Here is a 26655-nt window from a genome sequence, read left to right as displayed (position 1 = left end):
TTTTGCGATTGAGTCTCGTTCGCAAAACTCGCAATAATAAAACGGTCGCAAAAAATTCCCTGTTTACAGTAGTTATTTCAGATGAAACAGATGCACTGTCAAACGTCATTGCTGTCATGTTCATCTTCTAAACAGATCTTAATACAACCCCATTTCATTCACTCTTCATTCTAGATGCCAAACGCTACAGATGAAGATATACGGTAGTAATTATTCAATAACACTTCTCAAGACAAGAAACCTGAATGTACTGTCAATCATTTGCAAATGACAAACATTGAACACTTCACTCACAAATCCTATTAATCTTCAAAACTAGAAATATTAGTGAACATGGTGCACAACACCATTTACTAAATCAAGACAGGTATCAGCTGTTCACCCTCATATAGAAAGGGATATATTAGGACTGCTTGTACAGGGGACCATCCTAAAAAGTAATTTAATCCAGCTTATTTATACCTTTCATCAAATTTACCACAGTCCATAATATAACTGATCAATCATTAAATGTTCTAAATACTAACAAGTACCAATTGTTGAAACCTTATTTGATTGACATCCAGAACAGCAGAGCCCCATATCTAACAGTACTGCTAGTGATACGCTGGTTATTCCACTGATCAACAGCTGGGGAGACTTTTATACAGTCTAGCTGCCTGCTGGGAGATGTCCTCGGAGTCGTGCCTCGTCAGCGGGTACACTTTGCTTCTGATCTGACTGAGATTGTTCACACCAAATATGGCAGAGTACATAGTTTCAGGGGATGCTGCTTTGTCATCAGGGGGGAGAGACGAGGATGTGACGTCTTCTTTCTGTGCGGTTGAAACTACATTGGCTAGTAGCGTGATTAATCGCAGAGACATGTTGGGATCGGCTGTCTTTTCCAGGAGGGACATCATGCATGTTGGTGCCTGCAAATGAAGTATGAAGAGCGTTAAAAAATTAAGAATGAATTTCAATGTGTTCTTTTCATAACCTGATATATAAAAAAGGTTCAGGGGTCCTATATTAAAAAAAAAAAGTAGGAAAAAGCCAAAATGCCAAGACACCTTCCTACATTCAACCCCTGCACAGAGTGGTAAACATAGAACTTTTTGTTAGGTATGTGTAGATAATACAGTAGATAGTAATTAGGTGAAATAGGGTTAACGTTGCATTAAAGATTATTTCAATTGTATAGCAATGTGCATGCATGTGTGTGTGTGACTGCTTGTACTAGTCCAGTCTAATGACGGTTTCTAGTGCCACTGAGATACCATCCCACGGTTTAACATGGATGCCACACTCAGACACACTATAATGACTCTAAGCCGACCGGTCCTTGTTTTATCCCCATAATGAAAAACATGAGGAAGGGTAACAACAAGTACCATCTTTTAAAGTCTTTTGGCATGACATGGCTGGGGATCGAAACACCGATCTTTCGCTCTCCCACAGGGTTTCAGATGGCTCTCATTCAACGGTCTATTTGAGTTGTCGGACTTTTGACCAATAGAAATGCTAAGCAAGGGGTGACATGTGTCATAATTTCATGATTAAAAAGTAAAAAGTAAGGATTATTCCTACTTACTGTAACGATTTTAATGACCAATGAAATCCTCTCATATGATTTTGTGTAAATCGAGAGAATGCAGAACACATATTGTCCTGTTTTCGATCATAGCTTTCAGCATCAAATATGCCTTTATTATTATTCATGACACAATACCATTATCGTTGGATCACAGGTTTTCGGACATCATACATTTTCTATCGTGAATACTTGCACTATAATGAGGGGTGTGATGTCACACAGAAATTGTAAATACTCAGATGATGGCTTTTTTTTAAGATAATAACTTGTCCCTTATAAGTGAATGAGATGTTTTACAGTCGTTAATGTGATTTGGGAGAAAACTATGAATGTTTCTTCAGCGTCCGAAAACCATAACACAGGGATAATGTTGTATTAATGTCTTATGTCGTTTTACTTTTTTAAACAAAAGTAAGTACAACGTAAGTTTTTTTCAATTTGCTTCAGCATGAGGAAAGGGTCATACATTGCACGCTTGTGACAGTTGTCCCTGTGTCTGGGGGATGGAGGGTGCAGTATTTCTCCCATACCCGGCGGGTAGCCAGGTGCTCAGAAGCTATTCCCCATTTTTTTAAAGTATTGATTCAACTTCGAAATTTTACTGCATCCGCCATCATTGTTTACTTGACTTATTGACTTTTGCCATTGACTTATTACATTTCTTGGGTTCAAGTCATTGACCTATGTACAGCCTTTTATGTCAGAATCACAGCCAAGCAGATACACCATCCACTACACAAGAGGCAGTACTTTTATTTTTGAAGAAAGACACTGTCATTAACCAACACAAATCATTAACAATGTTAGAAATTACAAGAGGCCTTTAGGGCCTGTATCACTCATGTCGATATTTACACAATCATGACAAAATATATATTTGCATTGTACATGTATATAATACTGCAAATATTGTGTTATTTTGACTCTGTCGGCATTTAAAATGGGTGGATAGCAAATCTGACATCATGAACGTGTATTTCTATGGATACAAATGTAGCATAAAGATCTGAACCGTTTCCACGTTATGATCCAGGATAAATCATATCAAAGGTATTACTATCTTCAAAACAAACAAATGTATACAATGTATCTGTTTATTATAGGGTGGGAATAATATCGGTTTGCATGTTATGGTAAAGGGTCCAACTCCTTTGGGAGTGCCAGATGAACAGAAGGGCCAGTCCTGGTAGCATAGGTGCATTCCTCACATTATACTCTCAACTGTACATATGGTTATAGACCCATGAAGATCTGGAGTAGAATAGGTCCTTTAGCAACCCATGCTTGCCGTAAAAGGCGACTAACGGGATTGGGTGATCAGGCTCACTGACTTGGTTGATGCATGTCATTGATCCCAAATGAGTGGATCAATGCTCATGATATCAATCACTGGATTGTCTGGTCCAGACTTGATTATTTACAGACCGCCATCATATAGCTGGAATATTGCTGAGTGAGGCGTTCAACAACAAACCAACCAACCAACATATGGTTATATGTTGGGGATCTTAACTGTGTCCAAGTTTTAAACTCTTTTCAGCCCCTTAGTCCCCGGGGGTGGGGGTAGGGTTCAGCCCCTCCATTTCTCCATTCGGAATCCCCACCATTGCTTCCAACCAAATATGGTTGATAACTATCTCGAAGTTCCAGAGAGGAAGTCGTTTAAAGCAAAAACGCCAAATTACCCTTACTCAGCTCCTCCATTTGTACAAATTTGAATCCTCACCACCAGAGAATGCTTCCAAACATATATGGTCGATATCTATTCTTAGTTCCAGAGAGGAAGTCATTTACAGCAAAAAAGCTAAATTACTCCTATTCGGCCCCGCCCCTTGGAATCCCCACCACCTAGATGCTTCCAGTCAAATTTCGTTAATTTCATTTAGTGGTTCAGAAGAAGAAGTTTAAATACATTGTTGACGTACGGACGATGGACGGATGGACTACGGATGCCACGGTATCCCATAAGCTCATCCCGGTGAGCTATTAAGTACTACTGTCCCATGATTGTTGACAGAATGGGTGGGGCTGTGGTGCATTATTGCGCTGAACAAAGTCACTGATTTCATACTGTCCACAGTGTTTTTGTGTTCATTAAATAAGTATCTGTGAAGTTATTATTGTTGACACGCATATTTATAAGAATTGACTTCAATATGTGTTTGCGTTTATGGGGCTATAAAAGTACAAAAGACATGCGTACAGGGTGGACCCTGGTCATCAGTCATCAGAAGATGACAAGTGCCTCTGGACCCCACTAATTCAAAAGAACAAATATCTGGTAAGTTCAACTTGGTGAGAGAATTTCTATATAATCTGTCTGACTGTATACAAGAGTAGTTATTGAGCTATCAAACCAATACCAAGTAATTGGGAGTCTTAGTTTGTATTTCTATGTCAGGTACGCAGCAATATGAACAGAGTCGGAAAAAGGGAAAACATAAAAATTCTAAACATCCATCAATAGCAAAAGACACGAATTGACAACCTGGCCTTTGTGTGTGCAAAGTTTCATGAAAGAACACCTATTAGTTTTAGAGATATGGTCGGACAAACACACCACTATAAACAGAGTCAAAGTCAAACTTGTTGCCATGGAAACGGAAAAAATAAATATTCTAGAAATCATTAATAGCAAAGGTTCCCAGTTGACAAGCTGGCCTTTTGTGTGCAAAGTTTCAGGAATGAATACATATTAGTTTTAGAGATTAGAGAGGAATGTCAGACAAGCCCCCCCCCCCCCCCCCCCCCCCCTGTATTATGGGGGAATAATACTGTTAAAAAGTGCACCTAGCAAAGAAAAATGCACACTAAAACTATTCTTTTTTTTCACTCGACAGTAACCAAAGAAATATAGATTTTTAAATACCTATCTAAAAGTACTCTTCAGGCTGATCAGCTGACATCCTCAATGAAATACTTTCAATGCATGCACTAGGGAGTCAAAAGGACAAACTAGAGACACTGACAACCTACTCTACATAGAAGTCCCTAGTGGGAAAGAACTATTACTGACAATAGCCAGATTCATTTAAATCAGGAGGCACTGGTAGATCAGTAGTCTAATGCATTGAAGTTTGCTGTGCCAAGTTGTATCCCTTGGGCAGGGCAAGATCCTATGATAATTAAATTCAAGAAATCAGGAAGAAAGTTGGATTCCTACTTCATCTAATACCACTGCATATCTGACCATTGTTGCTCACAAGCACACAAATTGTTTATATTTAACAAACACACTCTTTAGATAATTTGCAAACACCACATGAAAAATCAGGATAAGAATGTTGAGATCAATACATAAAAACTTTAAGGCTTTCAAACATTCAACACTAATGTAAAACATTCAACACTAATGTAAAACATTCAAAGATCAATGCCCGGATTACCTTGGCGGCAAGTAGATGTTTGACCATCTCGGAGTTGCAGGAGAGGTTGACAAGCAGCTTGATTGCCTGGATACGGACGACTCTGTTGCCGAAGTCAAGCAGATCGTACAACTGCTGCACTGCGCGCGTGTACTGGCCGTGGTAGGTGGGTGTGGTGGACAGGTTGGTCAGGGGTTGTAGGGAAGACAGCTTCACGTTGGACGACATGCCCTCATGCATCACCAGGTCTATCAGTATTGGAATACACACCTGGAGACAATGTCATGAGTGAATCAACTTTGTTTCAAACAATAGTTAACATTGAAAATAATTAAAAGAATACTACCTCTATTACATCAATGCCTTAAATCCTGTATTTTGGCTGATATCACACAATAAACTCTTCGGATTATCAACAGACGTCTTTTTCATTGTCAATTTGTTTTAATCCAGAGTTGTCGCTAGTACACCTTAACATCAGTGCTTCAGATTGCAAAGGGACGATGGGGTAGCCTAGTGGTTAAAGCGTTCATTCACCACGCCAAACTTGAGGTTTCTGTTCCAACATCGGTACAATATGTGGGAAATCACCATTTCTCGTGTCCCCTGCAGTGACTTTGTAGGAATACTGCTAAATGCAACGAAAAAACATACCCAGTCACTCACTCACTCATTCAGATTGCAAGGGGTGTTGGTCATTAACCTTTAAAAAAAATAAAACATTTACATGGACCTCCATTTCTGAGCCTTGGGTCCTTGGGCCTAATAGTTATGACACCTGATCAGCCATTTTCCGAGGCAAAGGGTCACAACTCAATCTGTACCTTGATGGCCTGTCAGCAGTCTGTTTTGGGTTTTTTAAATTAACGCAGTATTCAGCAATATCACAGCTAGCACTGCTTCCTGTAAACATTCATCTTCCTGTAAACATTCATGTCTGATCACTCCATGCACTGCACAGCCTTATGTGACAATAGCTTGATGGGGACCTATTTTCCCAGAATCTCCACAGGGAATCTAGCCTTGATAACATGAACAACAAACCATGCCAGACAGCAACAAGCAAACGAAAATCATTCACTCTGTTTCATGATTGTGAACAATAAACATATTACAAAAACAAATTCACAATACATTGTTTGTGAAGAGGCAAAATGTGCTTCATGTTCTGGGCTTGTTTAGATATAATGGGACCCGTGAAGATCTGGGTTAAAATAGGTCTTCAACAACCCATGCTTGCCGTAAAAGGCGACTATGCTTGTCGTAAGAGGCAACTGACAGGATTGGGTGGTCAGACTCGCTGACTTGGTTGATGCATGATATCGTCTCCCAATTGTGTGGATCGATGCTCATGATGTCAATCACTGGATTGTCTCGTCCAGACTCGATTATTAACAGACCCCCGTCATATAGCTGGAATACTGCTGAGTGCAGCGTTAAACAACAAACAAATAAACAAACAAACAAGATGTAATGCATCACATACTGCATCAGCCAATCAAGGACAGAGAGTTAACAGGGCTCCTGCAGAACATTGTTTTTGCAACAGAAATTATAGAAATATATAGTACCATTAAAATTCAGACTGGTATTACTAGTAACATAGAGGCAAACTGCAACTCTGCAACAGATTTTTGTGAACTGGTGAAAATAAAAACACACTTCTCACTCTGCCATGACCCTTGAAATCACTGATAAACGTACTAACATGACAGAGAACTTGTATAAAACTGTTGCATAAGAAGCTTATGATAAATCTTTCTACGTTATGAACAACCAAATAACCCCCTGGTTCCACGAAGTACAAATTAAGAGTATTATACGTTCAGTTCCTACTAGTTTCTATCCACCAGCTGACATCCTGTTGCGAGCTGAAGATGTTTACAGTTGAGAAAGAAGCTTACTCCACTCAGCAGGAGACGCACATCAAAGGAGAGGATGCACGTTGGTTACTAATCTCCACTATTTCCACTACTGGTCTTTAAAATATGTGGAAAACATTTGTAAAAGTACATCGCGGAAGAATTTTAATGCCACGGTCCCCTAGATGACTTATTAAAGAGGGCTTGGATGAGTCCAAATTTATTACCCAGGTACCCACCCCCCTATTACCCATCCCTACCTGGGTACCTGCTGCAGGTCTCAAGAGATGAGTACAAAATTTCCGACTGGGAATTGTTCAATAAGAGCCCTGGTTAAAAGTATTTAGGTAAACTACAAATTTCAGTTGACAGTAGTATCTGAGCGATGACCAGAATTATCCATTCAAATTATTTATCCAAATTATTTATCCAAATTATTTATCCAAATTATTTATCCAAATTATACACTTTGCCTTGATCATGATGAATTTATTTATGAATATCTTGACATACAGGTCAAGATACAAGAAAATGTGACACTTGCCATGTTAATGAGCCATATTCCTTCATCCAAAGTTAAGGTTGAAATGAAAATCTAAGTCTAAAGTATTTGTTAGTTGTACAATGTACTAGTAATGAGAACTATTGTACATGCCATCAAAAATTAATATTTGTACAATCAATATCAATATCATAGAACAAGTCCTCCTAATATACACTATACATATACCAATTTGCACCATTTTGTATCATTTTGTATCTATGCAACATGGTCTAGTATGATACACTAGTGATGGCATGGCATAAGTATCGCCATGTGATACTTTATTGAATCAGGACAAATTGCAAAGATGTTTCTCCCATTCCCAAAACAACTACAGAATTTTGCTGAAAGAAAAATAGGAATTATTTTACTTATAATCTTCACCATATGATACACCTAAATACAGGCGTTTAGAAGAACAATCACCTCTTTTATGAAACTCACCTCCAACTTTGCCTGATTGGCGACATCCATTGACAGGTTCATGATCGCGTTGTTGGTGGCCACCAGAATGCTCTCAGTGATCGCCGTCCCACCAACGAGGGCTTTACTATGCACCTGGAGAAGTCGCAACAATTCTTCAGGGCACCTGTTCTCCCGCAGGGCTTTCTGAAAATATTTGACTTCATGATTGGGGACCGTCTCAAAATCCAATTCTGACAATTCAGAAGGACACTGCTTGTGTGGTCACATGTATGTGTCAATGATCCTCGAAGATGACAAACGTGTGAGTCAAGGACAAATGCTGCTTTTTCTAAGTTCTATACACAGAGGGTGAGGAGGATCCTGATGCATCAGTAGGAAGCTCTGGACTTGTTTAACTTTATCTGCAGCCAGGACACAGTTTACATTCAGAATATGTGAAGAAAGGGATTCCTGACCCATGAAGGTTAGAATTTAGTTTCTGTAGTCATGGTAGAGGAAAGGTCATTTGAACATTTCTATACAGTTGAACCTTGTTGTCTCAAACTCATTGGGACAAGACTGATAGTTTGGATTATGTGGGTTTCAATACATCCGACTCGACCTTATTACTTTCTGACAATACTATCAGACAACAGATCACATCGTGCATGTTATGAAAATAACATTTATATAAGAAGAAATGAAAACAGAAGTCTACATATTGTTTTCATGTCAGACACGTGAAGATCCAGGGTCGAATAGGTCTTCCGCAACCCATGCTTTCCGTGAAAGGCGACTAAGCTTGTTGTAAGAATCGACTAACGGGATCGGGTGGTCAGGCTCGCTGACTTGGTTGATGCATGTCATTGTATCCCAATTGCATGGATCAAAGCTCATGATATCAATAACTGGATAGTCTGTCCAGACTTGATTATTTAAAGACCACTGTCATATAGCTGGAATATTGCTGAGTGCGCTGTTAAGCAACAAACAAACAAATGTATCACATCACTCGATTATCATAGCATCATAAAAGCATAACAGTACATAAAATCAACAATTTATCAAGGTTTTAACTCATTCTACACATTGAGTGTGAGACTAAATGGAATTCAACACATCTACTAGCTTGACACACCTGGGTTATAATATTAATAGTGATAAATATAGTAAGAGTCTGACAGGACTGGACTGTGAGTTTTACACAACCGCAGATGTTGCACATCCAATTTTGATTATTATAATAACTTCACAGAATGTTCGTTTAATCATTAACAAATCATTAAGACAAAAAAATGAAATCAGTGACACAGTTCAGCGCAATAATACAAGAAAAACGATAAAAGTACTCCACTAGTGGGTGATACCTAATCATGGAAATGTAATTGATAAATGCAAAAACAATTGCTTGGTTAGCCAATCAAATGCCATGGAATCCCTTGCAACTTATTTGTTTAATATTTGCAGATATTAAAAGAACAAATTGGAAAATGTTTTGAAGTACAGTCGTGCCCCGCTTATACGGACTTCAGATATCTGGAAACCTCGGTTCCCGGACGATTTTCATTCAAAACGAAATAATTACTATATAAATTTACCCGTATATCCGGAATTTCAGTTTCCGGAACCGGACAGTCATTTTTATACACAAAACACTGAAATGCACACAAAATTGTCTCACTTATCCGGACAATACACTTCCGCTGGTGGAATCCTTTGATTCGTGAGAAGTCAATTAACCAGTGACACTGAGTTACGTTTGAAACGAGCTTGTTTATTGTACATGTAATCCCCTTCGATAAATATGGCGTCTGTGGAGGTCAGAGGTCAAGTTTTGTAAGTATGGCCTGTAAGTATGGCACTGAATTTGGACATACCATAGGGAAATCGACAATTGGTGACAGTTCAAACTTCCATGACAGACTTTGTCATCTGTCATGAGTTGCATAATTGAAGGGAAGTAACTCTTCCAGTAAGAAGCTGGTTTCAGTTATACGGAAATTCGTTTATACGGACGAATTGTGAAATGACGCAAGTGTCCGTATAAACGAGGCACGACTGTACTTTGAACACTTCAGTTGCTCACTGAAGATTGTTGGGAGGGGCTGTCTCAAACAAAATATAATGTCCTGGCAAAAAAGGAGGTGTGAAGATGAAAATTGCTTGGAACCAAACAGCAGAAGATATCTACAATATCACAAAAATGTTAATGTGTGACAATTTAATGTTGAGAATTTGCAAAATGATCCATTTAGTCACCTGTTATGAAAGAAAAACAGTATTTTCAAACCCTGATCATGTTCACCCCACTACTCAAATAAATAAGACACTACTCTGATCAGTGAAAGATACTTGCAGACACAGATTAACTACAGTGTGATATAGAAAATGACCTACCATGTTTAGTACATTTTAAGAATGATTCAAAAATGATATTGTATATTGAAAAGACTATTCATTTTGCCTCGTTTTCTCACATTTAGCTCTGTAGTTCCACTGGTTACAGATATATATACAGGAATAAAAAATATCAATTAAAAAAAACACTAAAGTGTGACAAACTACCAATAATGTGTTAGATAAAATTTTGATGTTGTTGCTTGCATACATTAAAGAAGTGAAGTGTTGGACGTTGTGCTTGTGCGAGAGTCTTGGACTTGATCATGGATAGTAAACTGAAGATGGTTTCTGTTGAAAAACTGAAGATTTTATAGTCTGATGACAGCCAAAATACAGAATGTATGACAAAGATGTAGTAGAGATTTTGTATTTGCAGGATTTATTAACTTGTAACCATGATCATGCTTTTCATTCCAGCTGACATCTGTGAAATTGTTATGGACCGACTCAAATTAGGTGAAGTTTTTGAAAGGCTTTAATAAGTGATACACATAAGGAAGAGAATTATGGATGTCAACTTCTTTATTATTAGGAACACAACGTTTCAGAGTATATACTTATTCCTTTATCAGGTGAATGATGAATACATTCACCTGATGAAGGAGTAAGTATATACTCTCAAACATTGTGTTCCTCATAATAAAGAAGTTGACATCCATAATTCTCTTCCTTATAAATCAGATGATTCAATTACAAGCTTAAAGTATCTCCCCATAAAACAAGGTGGTTAATGCCAAACATATATAGATATAAAGTTATGAATTTCAGTGATCACAAATGTGTAGACATTCTGAATGCTAACATAGATCAGTTACAATCCTTTAAATTTTAATCATTTTAACCTGAATCTGAAGAAAGGAATTGGAAACATCCCAAAACCTCATTTTTCAAGCTAGCATCAATAAAGAAATTTTCAGTTCTTCAAGAACACAATCAGTCCTCTTCAAATATTTGTTCAGGTCATAAAACATAATGACATTGTTCCAATAGGTAGCATTGTTCTTAATAACATATCCAAGCCTTGCATCAGACCACTCTGGTACATCGGGTCGACACACTTCTTCCACCACTTTAAACAGCAATGCTTTTTCAGTTTGCCAAGAAAATATAAAACTGCTTTTCCAGGTGAAGTTGACAAATCAATATGATTACACAAGGTAATTACAAAACACCCCATACACTATTTCCCTGATAAGCACACACAATCAGCCTCCTTTGCTAATTTATTCACCTGAATGCTTCAACATCAAACTGATCCTAATATTGAATTTCATGGGCTTCATCTAACCTGCTAAACATCTGAAGTTTGACAGGCTCCCTGTGTGACGTCCGGAAGATAAACCAACAAAGTTATTTTTCGAACCAGTCATTCAGAAATGTAGGATGTTCATTTACTGTTTATCTGACAAATACGTGGCTGTGTTTTGTTGACGGTGCGGACACTTGGGTAAATCAACAAAGAATACCATTCATTCAATGTTGTAGCCAGGTACAGCAATTACAACCCAAAGAAAACACATAATACAGACTCTAAGTACATTTCAATACATTTGACAGTCTGTTTCAATATTACACCTCACACATTCATATCAGACAACTTATGGTGTTCATAGACGGATGAAAATGTTTGTTTGATTTAAAGAAATATGTTAACACACATCAATGTTTTCACATCTTGGCCTCAACCAGCAAAGTTGACTATCTTCATTTACCAATCATCTTTTGAAATAAAGAGGTGTAAATCATATCTATTTTTAATATTATATCCATATGACATGAAGTGGATTTGTTACATTCACCAGTCCATAAATTAATTTATCATCAACATGATCAATGTTTATTTATCATTTAATTTATTTATTTTATTATCAGTACCAACTGGTTATGAATATTAAAGAATGCAACTTAAACACATGTTAACCTGAAATAGTAAGTGAGTGAGTGAGTGAGTTGGGTTTAACGCCGCTTTTAACAGTATTCCAGTTATATCATGGCGTGTCAGCTTAATGAGGGAAGAAAGCCCGAAGTGATGCAGGTCTCAGACGTTTACCACTTCGGTGAAACCCACAAGCACGGGTATTGTGCTGACAAATCTAGAAACATAATCGAGGCAAACCAGGATTCGAACCCACAATCATAGGTTTATGGCTCCTAAGGGACGCAACTTTGCACAGCGATTCTCGGTGCCTTAGACAACTGGGCCACCCGTGCCCCCATGCCCTGATATAACTTATGGCCAAAGCAGTGTATTGTTTGTTTGTTTGTCAGCAATATATTCCAGCTATACAATGGTTCGTAAATAATCATGTCTGGACCATATAATCCTGTGCTTGACATCATGACAGTTGGAATACAATGAGATGCAATCATAGAGCCTGACCATCCGATCCATTCAGTCAAGTCATACAACAGTGAGGATTCCTTGAAAGAACTGGTTCTCAGTAACCTTTGCTGGTCATAAGAAGTGTTTGTTTGTTGTTTAAAGCTGCAATCAGCAATATTCCAGCCATATGACGGCGGTCGGTAAATAATCGAGTCTAGAAGAGACAGTCCAGTGATTGATATCATGAGCATCGATCCACGCAATTGGGATACAATGACAAGCAGCAACCAAGTCAGCAAGCCTGACCACACGATCCCGCAAGTCTCCTCTTACGACGAGCATAGTCACTTTTTATGGCAGAAGTGGGTGGCTGAAGACCTATTCTACCCCAGATGTTCACAGGTCGTTAAGAGGTGACTAAGTGGATTGGGTGGTCAGGCTCCGTGACTTAACTTGTTGATTGACTCTCATCCTACTCCAGCGACATGGACCGTTGTTCATAATATCAATGACTGGATTGTCTGATCCAGACAATTATTTACACGTCATTGTCATTAAGCTGAAATATCGCTGAATGTGGCGTTCAACAAAAAAATAATAAAATATTTCCATTTAATATCAGAGTGAGTATCACTCTCTCTCTGTTTCTTGTCTAACTGTAACACTGTTTTTATTAGGTTTGTTTGTTTGTTGTTAACGCTGCACTCAGTAATATTCCAGCTATTTGACAGTGGTCTGTAAATAATCAAGTCCAGGAAATCCAGTGACTGACATGAGCACCCAGCTACACAAATGGGATACGATGACATGCATCAACCAAGTCAGTGAGCCTGACCAACCAATCATGCCAGTATCCTCTTACAACGAGCACAGTAACATTGTTTGCTGATTGCCTGGATCTTCACTGATCGTGTTTACCAGGAGAGATATATACATACAGTGATACTGTGTTTTCAGTTTAGTGAAAGTTACTTGTAGATTTAACAGCGCTTAACTGAATAACATAGGAGAGTTTTCAAATGTTAAATTCAGCGAGCTTTAGCTAGACATCTACACATTGTTTCCGTCTCAGTTCTACCATGACAAAATTAGTCGCGAACCTTTGGGGTTGGCCAAGATATCTAGTGAAATGTCATAGGATCAGTCCGATGTTTTGAGTGGGTTGTCGATCTGTATTAATGAAACACAATGATAGCTTCTTAACTAAGTATGGCTCTGTATATCCACAAACATGATTTTTACATTTTTATACTTGACTTGCATATATATGACAGTGTACGAAAGACTGTCCCACAGCTACTTCATCCATTCCTACGGTGATTTCAGCCCCAGATTTGAATGGCGTACGTGTCCTAGCCACAACCTTGCATTTCGTAACCCCTTATTGTACATGATTGAGAAAGTAGTACTTTTCTATAATTATAATACCTTCTTTGGTGATGGGGCCATCAAATCAGTTGTTTCATTCAAAGGTGTTTTTTGCAATTTGAAACCTCTGATTGAGAAAATTGAGTATTTCCCAAATTCATGGTCGAATGGATAGATTAATAATAATACCAAACATAACTATGATTACACATAAATCGAACCCATTTTAACTTGTTAAATGAATCTCACAAATTACCTGATTAGCTGAGAAAGCTGCACATCGGACAATGGATTCCAAAGCAGTTAGCAGCAACTTCTGCTCAGGGACTTTGAGGAGATCCACCAGAATCTTGATGACCTTCTTGTCCACAGTGCTGGGTGTCTTTTGTACTTGTAGAATGGCTCTGGTGATCACCTCAGAATCCAGGGTACCCTCCACAGATTTTGATGATGTCTCCGTGGCTGTTTCTGAATTCTTTGATTTCTCAGAGGCTTGACTAGATGCTTCTGTAGGTTTGGATTCAGCTTTTTCACTAACTTTGTCTTGTTTCTTAAGTGGGGACATGCCAGGAGAAGAACCAGCTGACGAAGCTGGTGATAGCGTTATCCCAGCCTTGCTCACAAACTGATAGTCCTCTGCTAAAGTATCCCCTGCACCAACATCACTGCCTTCTGAATCTCCTGTCATCATCGCAGACTGATCTTCCAGCTGAGGATCAACTGGCACAGCCATAGCCTCCCCAGCTCCTCCTTCGTTGGCTCCGGCCTCACCAGGTTGTGATGGTAAGGACTGTTCGGTGCCCTGGCTAGCCTCCTTCTCTGTAGGTTTTGCTGCGGCTGGTTGCTGAGCAGGTTCTTTGGTAGAAGCAGCTGGAACCTTGACTGGAATCTTTTTACTTTTTGATGGTGATGATGACAGTTCTGGTGTTGAAATGTCTGACTCTGCACCTGCTGGAGGGTCTTCAGCTTTCCTTTTACTTTTCTTTTTCTTTTCCATAGCATCTTCATAACGTTCATCTTTTACTTCTTGTTTAGGTGGTTCTTTCTGAGTTTGTTTCTCGATTGCCGGAATAACGTCTGGCTCGGTGAGTTTGGGTGATTCAACATTTTCCCTATCAGAACTCTTCACTTGTCTTTTTGCCACATTTTCTTTTGAACCGCTGTTTGCTGGTTTTGGAATCTGGGATAGCCGGGCGCCGGTTGAATGTCTCTTGAATATGCCCTCCGTGTTGTCAGTGGCACTGGAGGGAACCGGCATGACTCTGTCTGTGGAGCTAAACATCCGCCCTGGGTCAGACACAAATCTCCCATTACGTCCCCTATTGGATGACCTTTTACGAACCACTGGATATTCACCACCCACTGTGTCGCCGTTTCCACCGTTCCCACCATTTCCATCGTCTTCTGAAAAAATATCAGAATGACTTAAGCATGAGTTCAATTAACATAAAAATAGTGCCACAGCACTGTAGCTCACCTGGTTATGTCATCAACAGCTTAAAACGGACATAAAGAGCTTTTACATTTACGTCTGCCAAGGTGGCCATACTGAAATTCAGATTCAAACCTCCTTAACAAATTCATAATTATTGATGGACACACGCATTCGAAGTTGCAGTTTCATTGGTCCTGTAGTTTCTGAGGGGATTATGTGCCAGGAAATGCATTTTGAGAGAATTTAGGAGCATGGTCAAAGTGCAAAGGTCAAATGAAGGTCAAAATTACACTATCACAAAAAACGGAACATATATGTTGAACCCCACCATGAACTAGGGCTGCAACGAATACACTTTGAGGCGAATATGATTTGTATCACGAGTATAGGGTAACGAATACGAATATTAATTCCCAAATACAATAACAAGTCAGTAGTATGTATTATTTGTTATATTCGGTGAAGCAATAACAACGTAAATTATTTGTCATTATTTGTTATTTATTAATATATTATATATTGCACTTATCTGGGTACTAGTATCTGCTCAATTGCGACAATGACCAGTGACCACAATACTGTCAAATTAAATAGTATAGGAGTGTAGTCTTCTGAAGAAATCTAAGCATATAATATGTAAATGCACATGCTTGATATTCATAAATATTCGATTCTAGTGGTCACAAATAAGAAATTCAATTCATGAATGAATATGGTTCAATTCACCGTAACAGCCCTAATGCTAACTATGCAAGTACCAAATTTTATTCCATTTTGAGTTAATGTATTTTATAACCATAGCAGCTCATAGTATTACGCATATTCGGTTTAATGACATCTTTATGGCACGCCCAAACCTCCATTAAGTTAATGGCCTGTTAATGTGCGGAGGGTGTCATTAAATGTTGGATACAACTGAATTCAATGTCACATAAGTCTTTATCTAATGGAGGCTTAATGACAAGTTAATATATCATTAAAGTCTGATACAAAAGGGTTCTGTACCATGTAAACTGAGGACAGTTGTTTTTCTCACACGTTTGATTGTCAATTGAAAATAACTTAAGTTGGCAATATTATACCCACAAAAATGAACTGTACAAAGAATGCTTCTACATAATTATATTTTTTTAAATGTAATTTGATATAAAACTTTTAAAGAATATAAAAATTCTTTTCATGTAATACACAACTGCAGATGGGTGTCTTTGAAGATCAATAAATTTGCTTTTTGGGGTCAGAAATTGACAACATTTCAAACAGGGTAGGCGTCATGTGGTTGCAAATTCATTTCTTACCCAAGTCTTCTTTTACACAAAATTACCCAGTCACAGATTACTGTTTACAAACTGTTGCAGGAATAAGTCATGGTTAAACTTAACAACAGTTCATGCAATCTTAAATCACGTAAAAAATAAAGTGAGTATACTTTCTTTTGCCCCTCAGTTTATTTTCATAAATCTGAATCTCTAACATGAACTTCCTATCTATATAGTTAAAATTCAAAGCGAGGGAAAAGACAATGGAAGTTTGTCCCTTGTTCCAGAAACTATACCTGTTTACAATGCGTACAATGTGTTCAAATAAATAGGGTAAAAAATGTTTCTAACAATATTAAGCAGGTTTGTTTTTTTACATCCCTATCTCACATCCCTATCATTTGGATTGCTTTGGTCAGCTTCACTTGCAAACCAAAGTGTTGGTTTACTAGCAAACTGGTCAAAACGTAGGGGGGTATTTATGGCTTAGTGCTACGGACTCCTTTGGCTAATGCTCAGTCTGGGAAAATATATAATTTGGATGAAACAAATTAAAAAGGAGCCCCAGCAAGATGGGAGATTCAGAACCTGTGAAAAATCTAGACTAGCATGACAGAAAGAGCTTGGTAGAAAGGAAAATAATGTGGTTCAGGGACTGCAAGACAGACAGACTGATGAATCATTTCATTTAAACATGTATATGCCAACAGCCCCTTGACCATTCAAATAGAAATTATGCTCGATTTTAAACACTAAGAATGATTTTAACAGCGACTACCTAAGAAATTAAAACATGACTGCATTAGCTGTGGGTCTGCGCTAATGTAACGCACAGCACCATTTGAAATGAGGTGATGCAGTCAGTAAATGACTCAAGTTTAAGTCACATTTGGTAGACTACATGGCAATCAACTCTCTTATCTCCATCACTGTGGTAACTCCACACGGTAACACTATATTTACAGCAGTTGTATCGCTAAGCTAACTGTGTCACGGATGTCAGGATACCTTACAACAAACACGGTGATAATGACACTGCTTTCCCTGTCAGAAAACAGGTGTCAACCCATCACATATCCATCTGTTGCCACAATGCTGTTTTACCTGGTATTTGAACCTGAGGCCAAAACCATTTAATTTCTTGATTTACAGATGAAACTGCATAAAATGTATTACAATTAAAATTAATTCAAAGTTTCAAAAGAAAATGAGCTTATTTTTAACATGTTGGGTTTAGGGATTGGGGGGATTGAGTGAAAGCTGTTTACACTGTGCAGCAGGGCGTGGAGTCATCCCGTGGGTGACATCCTTACCTTGTCAGCTTCCTGACAGGGTTAACCTCTTTGGTCATGTGGACAAGGCATCCAATCACAGATCAGGATGTCCGTAGTTTAAATTCCATAACAGGAAATGTTATGGCCACAACAGCTGCATCAGCATTATTGCCATACCGTAAAATGCGACTAACGGGATCAGGTGGTCAGGCTCGCTGACTTGGTTGATGCATGTCATTGTAACCCAATTGCATGGATTGATGCTCATTATGTCAATCACTGGATTGTCTGGTCAAGACTCGAATATTTATACACCGTAGTCATATAGCTGGAATATTGCTGAGTGCCGCGTTAAACAACAAACAAACAAACAGCATTATTGCACTTATTGTGGCGATGTGAAGTAGGGGTAGAATGATGTTTATAAGAATACCTGCAAAAAGTGTTCATTTGAAGCCCTAAGGGTACCTAACATTGAGGATATGGGCTCCAATTAAAGGAGTAGTGCCAGTTTCTTAGCTGTACCTTCAAACACATGTAACCTTTATTTCAGCAACATCAGACAGATGCATGATTGTTCCTAGCTCATCAGACACAGGTATGTTGGTGAGAACATCATCTTTTTCTGTTATATCAACAACACCTCCTGACGGCTGTGCCTGGCTGGCCTGAGAGCAGATATACTATTACCTCCCTGCAGTGCAGACCATGATCCCCGCCTGGTAATAAACACCGAGCAGGCTCACACTTCATCAGCCTTGCATGTATCTTCTTGATGCGCATGTTAACTAAACTACGCATAAATACGTCATTTTTAAAAGACCGTTTCTGATTTTTTAAATTGTTCATGTTTAAATTGTAATGATGTAAATATGTGTTCAACTTACAAATCAATTTAATATATCGAAGTTAATTTTTCTTACAAATATTCAATAAATTTTTAAAAGGCTGGAGCTTTTTTTTCCAACACTGCTCTTGCTGTATCATTATTAAACATACCCTGTTATGTAAGGTATTTCAACATCCATCATACAGTAGAACTAATGCTAGACAGGGACTCCCCAATCTGGACCTCTTTTCCACCTATTGCAGGGATTATCCAGGGTATTAATCCTTTATTCCATAAACAGTATCGTGGTATATACCCTGGGCCCTCTCGTGACTACCATACGTTTGTGTTTTGCCTGATGCTGAACATCAAATTACTCTCACAAGCAAGAGAAATTCTTTGCTGATAAATACGAGTGATTGAAGTGGTGACGAATGGAGATATAATTTACTGATAGTCGCAGATGAATCTATACTGGTCCGAGAACTGCTCAAGGTGTAACTGGGACATTATCTTGGTGTAATTAGGGTGACTATTCACTACAATGATAATAGACATAATAATTCATCTGTCTTGGTTTGTTTCTCCACACTGCAGTCACTACTATTTGCATATTCCAGCTCAAGTCACAGCAGCCAGTAAATAAATGAGTCTGGACCAGTCAAACCAGTGATGTGGAACGTCCTATATGGTCAGGAGACAATGACACACAATCAACCAAGTCAACGCGTCTGACCCCTGATCCATTTAGTCGCCTCTAATGACAAGCATGCTGGGGGCCTATAATCTCACCCGGAATCCTCACAGGACCTAGTTCCCTGGTAAATCTATGATCTGTATCAAGCTCCAATGATACACACACTAGTCACAGTCCCTTAACCATATTATTTTCCCTTCCACTGAGCCCTTACGGTAATGCTATAGCCCCAAATAAAGCAAGTCTAGATTTTCCACAGGTTCAGGTTCTGAATCTCCATTCTTACTGCGGCTCCTTTTCAATTTATATGGAGCTGCTTGTTATTATCAAAATTATATATTTTCAGAGACAAAGCATTAGTCTACCACAGCGTTAGAAATTGGCACTAGTTCTATAGTCCTTGCCAAACTGCCCAATAGTTAAGGTATCATAAGGACGAGTAGAAATTTGCTGTTTTCAAGGGTTTGGCTATATGTTATCATTATAAGGACTAGAAAACTAAAAGAGTTAGTTTCTATTGCTGGAGATGTATCAGCCCAAAGACATATGTATGTATATAAGTCCGTGATCAGCCTACTTACTTCCCATGTACTGTGTTTAACCAACACGAACATCACAAGCACATGTGCACAGTCTGTAATATGTCAGCAGCTAGCTTCCACCATCTGGCTGTGCGCCTAAGTGCCAGCATCACCCAGCAACAAGCCAAAGCTGGCTCTTTAGCATCTTAGCATTCCAAATACTCCCAACACTATAGGGGCCTTGTTTGGGTTGGAACTTGTATGCTTTCAGATTGGATTTTTTCTTGGCCACTGATTCTATTTCAAATGTCAAACGTGTTTACAATTTTGGTGATGGTATAAAGAATGGATGGGCCAAAAGTTGATAAATTCGTGAAAATGTCCTTATGCCATCTGTGTATTGCTTAATCAAGGGCAGAATTGGGTAACACTAGTCTGTCAGCCAGCAGTAGACTGACAATAAAACCTAGAAATAAAGTTCTTATTTACAAATATACAACTACAAAATGTAAAATAAAATTTTAAAAAGCCCAGAAAAATAAGCCAGCAGGTATTCCTTACATTAAGGTATCCTCCAACATTTAGAGGACTTTTCTTTTATGTTATCAATGCAATATCACCAGGTATATATATATATATACCGGTTCAAATTTCAAACCACAATATTGATTTCACTGATTCAAATCTATTAAAAGATAATCACATTCACTGTCAGATTGTGCCTATGTCTTGAGATTAGGCATTTATTTAATTAACATACAATTTAAATTCTATGGAATTCAGGAAGGACTAGTGATCTTCCAGTTATACCACTAAGTAGATGGCAACTTTGTATCACTTCTGCAAACAATTGAAAATAAACATAAAATTCTAACAGTGAATAACAATCTCCAAAGGTACTTAGGGACTAACCATTTCATTCACTTCGAGAGCAAGCCTGGTATTTTTGTTATTAACCAGAAATATTTTTAATAATAATTTCATAACACAACTGTTTTAAAGAAGACGAGTGGTTGAGAGATTAATGCATTAAGAATCACTGCTATAACGTTAATGTGATTATATATTTATTTAAAATAATTTGTTCTAATTTTGACAATGTTTCCTAGGATGCTTTTTTCACCAAATGCCAGTATCCCATCTCAAAGACCTTTCACATTTTCAAAACTTCCCTGCCAAAGTTTGCTATCTGTATTAATCGCTGATTTACTGTCTATAAATTCATGAGCAGTATATCTAAATCCGATACCAAAAGAAATTCATTCATGATTAATTGTAATCTAATTCTGAACAGCAACATGTTTAGCAGATATTTCACCAACACAGACGATGGGTACAGACAAATACCACAAGGAAGGTCCACATTAGATAACAATCACACAAATGTACATGGATTCCATGCTCTGTGCTGACATTTCCCTGTGACCTGGACCTTTAGTTGGGCACAAACCTAGAGAGAACAAAACAAGACTCACTGGAGAACACGGCACTGAGAATCTATGCTTGCAGGGTTCCATCTCCATTCAAGAACACATCTGAGAAGTTGCTCGTATTTCCTAAACAGTCATGTGGCTACATATGTTTATAAACCTATTGTGATCCAGAAGCAGGGCTCACAAATACCCCCGACTTCAACACAACAAATTTCTAAGTTCAAAACATGAAAAAAGCAATATTTTCTCAGAAAATCCACTTATCGAAATCAAACTTTGCACTGCACCTATCCTCTTGGTATAGAAACTGAACCCAATTGGAAAAAAATCAATGAAGCAGTTTTCAAGTTATTGGTCACACAAATGTTGAAGTAAAAACAACCTTCAAAGTTCAAAACATGTAAAAATTCATATTTTCTCAGGAAATCCAGAAATCAAATCAAACATTGCACTGCACCTCTTCTTTTAGTATGGAAACTGTTCCCTAAACTTAAAAAGAATCCATGCAGTAATTTTCAAGTCATAGGTCGCACAAACTTTTAAGATAAAACATTCTAATTAAAAAAAATAAAACATACCTGTATTGTTTTTAAAAATCCAAATATTGAAATCAAACTTTGTACCGCACATTTCCTATTGGTACAGAAAATGTTCATCAAGTTTGAAAAGAATCTATGAAGCTGCTGTCAAGTAATAAATAGGTCGCACAAAATATGTCCTCGGAAGGACTGAAAGACGGAATTCCTTGGTATAACTATATATCCCTTCCCTTTTAAGTTTGGGGCATAATTAAGGGGGGGTCCTGGGACTAAAGACGTTTGCTCCTTTGGTTTTTGAATCTTGCGGGCCCTTGGATTTTCAACTTTTACCAATAGGGTTATGACAAGGGCCCCTTAATTCCAAAGCTGATATCATTCATAATTGGTTTAAGCAGCAGCCCCCCCCGAGAGGATTGCAGGTTAGATTACATCCTCAGTAACATGGGACTTGTTGATTGTGTGTGATCACCACTAGGAATTGAGTATTGAGGTTTTCTTCCCACAAATCCACACATGGACTGAATGAGGCATCTCCGAGATCCACACATGGACTGAATGTGATGGCTTCCCCCAAATCAACAGATGGACTGACTGAGGCCTCCCCAAATCAACACATGGACTGAATGTTAAGGTTTCCTCCAAATCAACACATGGACTGAATGGGGTTTCCCCCAAATCAACACATGGACTGAATGTTAAGGTTTCCCCCAAATCCACACATGGACTGAATGGGGCTTCCCTAAAATCCACACATGGACTGAATGTGAAGGCCTCCCCTAAATCCACACATGGTCTGACTGAGGCCTCCCCCAAATCAACGCATGGACTGAATGGGGTTTCCCCCATATCAACACACGGACTGACTGAGCCCTCCCCCAAATCAACACATGGACTGACTGAGGCCTCCCCCAAATCAACACATGAACTGAATGGGGTTTCCCCCAAATCAACACACGGACTGACTGAGCCCTCCCACAAATCAACACATGGACTGACTGAGGCCTCCCCAAAATCAACACATGGACTGAATGGGGTTTCCCCCAAATGCACACATGGACTGAAATTTAAGGTTTCCCGCAAATCCACGCTGAATGTGGCGTCTTCCCCACAATCCACATATGGACTGAATGTTGTTTCCCCCAAATCCACACATGGACAGAATGTGAATCTATTCAAGGGTTAAGAAGTAAGATAAAGACAAGGTGTATGATATACATGTAGCATGTAGCAAGATTAATAAAGACAGAGCAGGTAGGTCATTAAACATGTTAAAATCAAAACTAAATCAAAAGAATACTGGTAAAAATTAAGAAAATGTTAACAATTTAGGTCTCACAAGTAATAATCACATGAAAAAGCTCAACAATGCACTCCAACTGTGTAAAAATAACTTAATAAGGTGGAGTGACTAACCACATTAAACAAGGAATAAGATAATAAGATAATAATACTTAAATCCTTAAATCTTAACATAGACACGACAGAGCTGGGGTATAGAATGATTGTCGTTTAGACACTGACTGTGTATTTCTATTTAAGAGTGAGTGAGTTGTTGTTTAACACTACTTCTAGCAATTTTCCAGCCACAGCAAAGTGGGTGGTGGCTTACTTTTTTACTGTATTTGAGCTTGGAAGAAGACTTGTGCAAAATACAAAAGAAAATCTGTAAATATTTATCAAAATATTTAATCTTGAAATAGTTGCATATTTTCTGCTCATTTTCCAATTACAACAAAATCCAACACACAAGATCAGTGTATACATCAAAAGTTTGCTCTTCTTGTATTTGAATCTGGGGACCCCATTAATCTTGAACTTTTAATATTTAGAGGGCAATGACAAGGACTCCTTGACTTTAAAAACTGTATATACTATCTTAAAAAACTCTCCAGGTTTAGAAAATCATTTTTATTTTTACTCGTCCTCGTACTCATCAAAATTATTTGATACAGTTGTCATCTGATAAATGGAAAAAGTGGTAGCCCACATGTCACTAGTCCTTCCGGAATTTTACTAGTCTCAGACTAGCAGACTAATATTTATCTTAGACCCTGCTCAATAGGACCCAGGCACCCCCTTAACTTCACACTTTATTATAGAACACTTCCTGAGAACAGAACCAGAAGTAATATTAGCATTTTGTGCGGAGGACTAGATCAGGCTAGTCACTACCATTGTTTATATTATTACATCAAAATACCTTCATGCCACGGAGGTAGTAGTGGGACAATGCACCGATGCACACTAAGTAAAAATATCAATTCTTTATACTTTAAATGTTTGCTTTTATAACTGTTACAGCAAACACTAATTAGTAGAGAAAACTGGTAGTGAAGATGTAAATATTTTCATCCATTGTTCCATACTTGACACTGCCAACTGTAAATCGTAAGTGTGCAAGGTATTTAGCCATCTTGTCTTTGAAAAAGATGGCTTACACACTACAGATAAGACCACATGCATTTATCACGATACATACTGGATCGTGAGCAAGGTATCGTGATATGCATCGGATCTCACAGTTGGTGTATTGTCCCAGCACTAAATTGCCAGGACTGTCGTTATTATTGTTTACAAAATTCCATCAACTCAAACCTAAATCAGCTTTCATCAAATCTGGTTTATTTTGGTACTATTTCATCTTGTGACATAGAATCTGCTAGCTTCAGCATTTGCTCTTATTCATTCCTTAGTCCTTACCCAGATGTTTCTCTCGCTCTCACTGTGTACATGCATTCATTGGGTCAAGTTCACACAATCCTCTAGTACCTCCACATCTGTGACCATTTCACCCATGTAACATCCAGGGTTAAAAATTGGCACTAGTCCTATAGTCCTTGCCAAACTGCCCAATAGTAAAGGTATCCTAAGGACTAGTAGAATTTTGACATTTTTAAAGGTTCTGCTATATGCTATCATTATAAGGACTAGTGGACTGAAACTGTTAGTTTCTACTGCTGAACATCTCTGTCTTATTTTCAAGTTCGGGGATAAGACAGGATAGCGGAGCCTGGTATAATCATTAATAATGAGGTCATGTTCTCACATAATACATATGATCATTATTTGTTTTCAAATCACTGTTTCTCTTGACTTGTTATGACAAGAAAGTATGTGTCAACAAAGTTGATTGGATAGGGACTAAATTGATCATCATTACCTAGACTGGAACTTCAAATTTCAGTACATGCAGGAAACAGACACTCAACTGTCACCTCATTTGTTTACTCTTAAAACTTCTAGTCTATTAATCTCAATAATCTGTCACAAATTTGACAGAACAAAATAAAGTACCCTATATACTACAGAGCACTCCAGAACATCCCTCTACATCATATTTAACTATCAGAAAACATGTAATATCATGAAAAGTTTACAAAGTGATCTGTCTTAAGCTCTGTGATGTTGTATACATATTTTGTTTTATCATGAATTGTTTGATAGGCATTACTTAGAAGTTGACGGATGACAAAGTAGTGATAATTTATGATCTACCTGATCCTTGGTTGACAACGGTATAAGGATCTGTACCGAAACGTCGCCTTTACAGTAAATAAAGAAGTTGTTATTCAAAAATTGTGTCTTCTTTGTTTCATCTTCTTAAACGAAAAGAAATATTAAATGGTTTAGATGTTTATCGATACTCATCTGTGACCCAAGCAACTTCAGAAACATTATTCATACACAAGCACTCAATTAGTGGTATGTGGTATAACTGTTTCAAAGATGCGGAAAGGGGAAATATCCATCTGCCAAGCCCATTACCTATTCATAGTATTATCAATACAACATATATAGATGGATGTTGGCCTTATTGGGGCCAATGTAAGATCTATTTGAGATCGTAATCGACGTCTAATCACAGCCTTGGCCGAAAACATTTAATGTCCATGCTGAAAAAAAACATTATCAAAATTAATAGCCCGCAATGTTGCTATTTAGAAGTTGGTCAACTAGCCCGAACGGGCACCAACCAACCGTCGTCTATTTTAACCTTGACAGCACCCCGACTATTGGGGTCTATAACAATCAGTTAAACAATTCTAGACAATATGGAAACGACTTCGTAATGAAATAATTTATACCATCTTTTCTCTTCTTCCATTGTTTGTACAACATGTAAGCCACAAGAGCAGTACCGAAGACCGCAATCGCGCCAACACCGATCTTTGTATTGTCTTGGTTGACCATTTTCTCTCTCTCACATGGACCCGTCCGTCGTCTGCTGTAACCGGTGTTAGTACAAATTGCTCCCCCTAACATTATACCAGCTAGCAAGTGCTCGTTTATTGCGTCACATTGTAATTAGATGCTATTGCGCAGATAGTTTTACGTGGCATGAATTACCAAACCAGTTCTCCACGATGACATAATTCGCACGTAATAATGAATGCTATTAGCGTGTTTAAGTGTAGTTGATGATAATGTGAGAATATAGCTAACGTACAGTGTAATCCGTTTGGTATTTTATGTGATGGAAATCGAAAGAGCGTCCACACACCGCATAAGCTCTCCAGCACAACTACAATATATTGGCATCTTAAATACTTTTTATATTGACGGTTTCTATTCCCTGGTTTTAAGCGGCCTTATGTGATTTTTTGTACATTGTTTAAAGCGTTTCGCAATATTTTTTTTGTCTTATGCCCCGTTTCCATGCACAACATTTTCTCACGTAAGTAATTTTTCACGTGTGTAACTATATACGTATGCATGGTATATGTAAATTTAGTATGCGTTCACATTAACTAAGGTGTGTAAATAAGGTACTGTATGGCGTAAGGCACAGGTATCCATCAGTCTGTTCACGTCTTTCGACATGAAA

At 38.1% G+C, this 26655-nt stretch overlaps 1 protein-coding gene across 1 annotated transcript; it reads right to left on the bottom strand.

Annotated features, from left to right (window-relative positions):
• Positions 1 to 417: 417 nt before the first annotated feature.
• Positions 418 to 26052, bottom strand: LOC139445802 (armadillo repeat-containing X-linked protein 1-like). The gene is made up of 5 exons (XM_071227028.1): positions 25916 to 26052; positions 14100 to 15247; positions 7792 to 7956; positions 4963 to 5211; positions 418 to 914 (listed from the first exon to the last, which is right to left on the bottom strand). The coding sequence occupies exons 1-5, from the start codon at positions 26019 to 26021 to the stop codon at positions 624 to 626; spliced, it is 1959 nt and encodes a 652-aa protein (XP_071083129.1). The 5' UTR covers positions 26022 to 26052; the 3' UTR covers positions 418 to 623.
• Between the last annotated feature and the right edge of the window lie 603 nt (positions 26053 to 26655).

The sequence above is a fragment of the Haliotis cracherodii genome, unplaced genomic scaffold (genome assembly GCF_022045235.1).
Source record: "Haliotis cracherodii isolate W230 unplaced genomic scaffold, xgHalCrac1.p SCAF_6, whole genome shotgun sequence".
In the NCBI taxonomy this organism is placed as follows: Eukaryota; Metazoa; Mollusca; class Gastropoda; order Lepetellida; family Haliotidae; genus Haliotis; species Haliotis cracherodii.
Note: the sequence above shows the minus strand (reverse complement) of the source record. Positions and strands in the feature narration are given on the sequence as shown.

Bases quoted from the DNA above. Each gene is read 5' to 3' on its own strand.
- LOC139445802 (XM_071227028.1), bottom strand. From the start codon at position 26,021: ATGGTCAACCAAGACAATACAAAGATCGGTGTTGGCGCGATTGCGGTC. The intron at 15,248-25,915 runs GTATAAATTATT...ATATTTTTTCAG, and splicing joins ATGGAAGAAGAGAAAAGATG to AAGACGATGGAAATGGTGGG. The intron at 7,957-14,099 runs GTAATTTGTGAG...AAATATTTTCAG, and splicing joins CAGCTTTCTCAGCTAATCAG to AAAGCCCTGCGGGAGAACAG.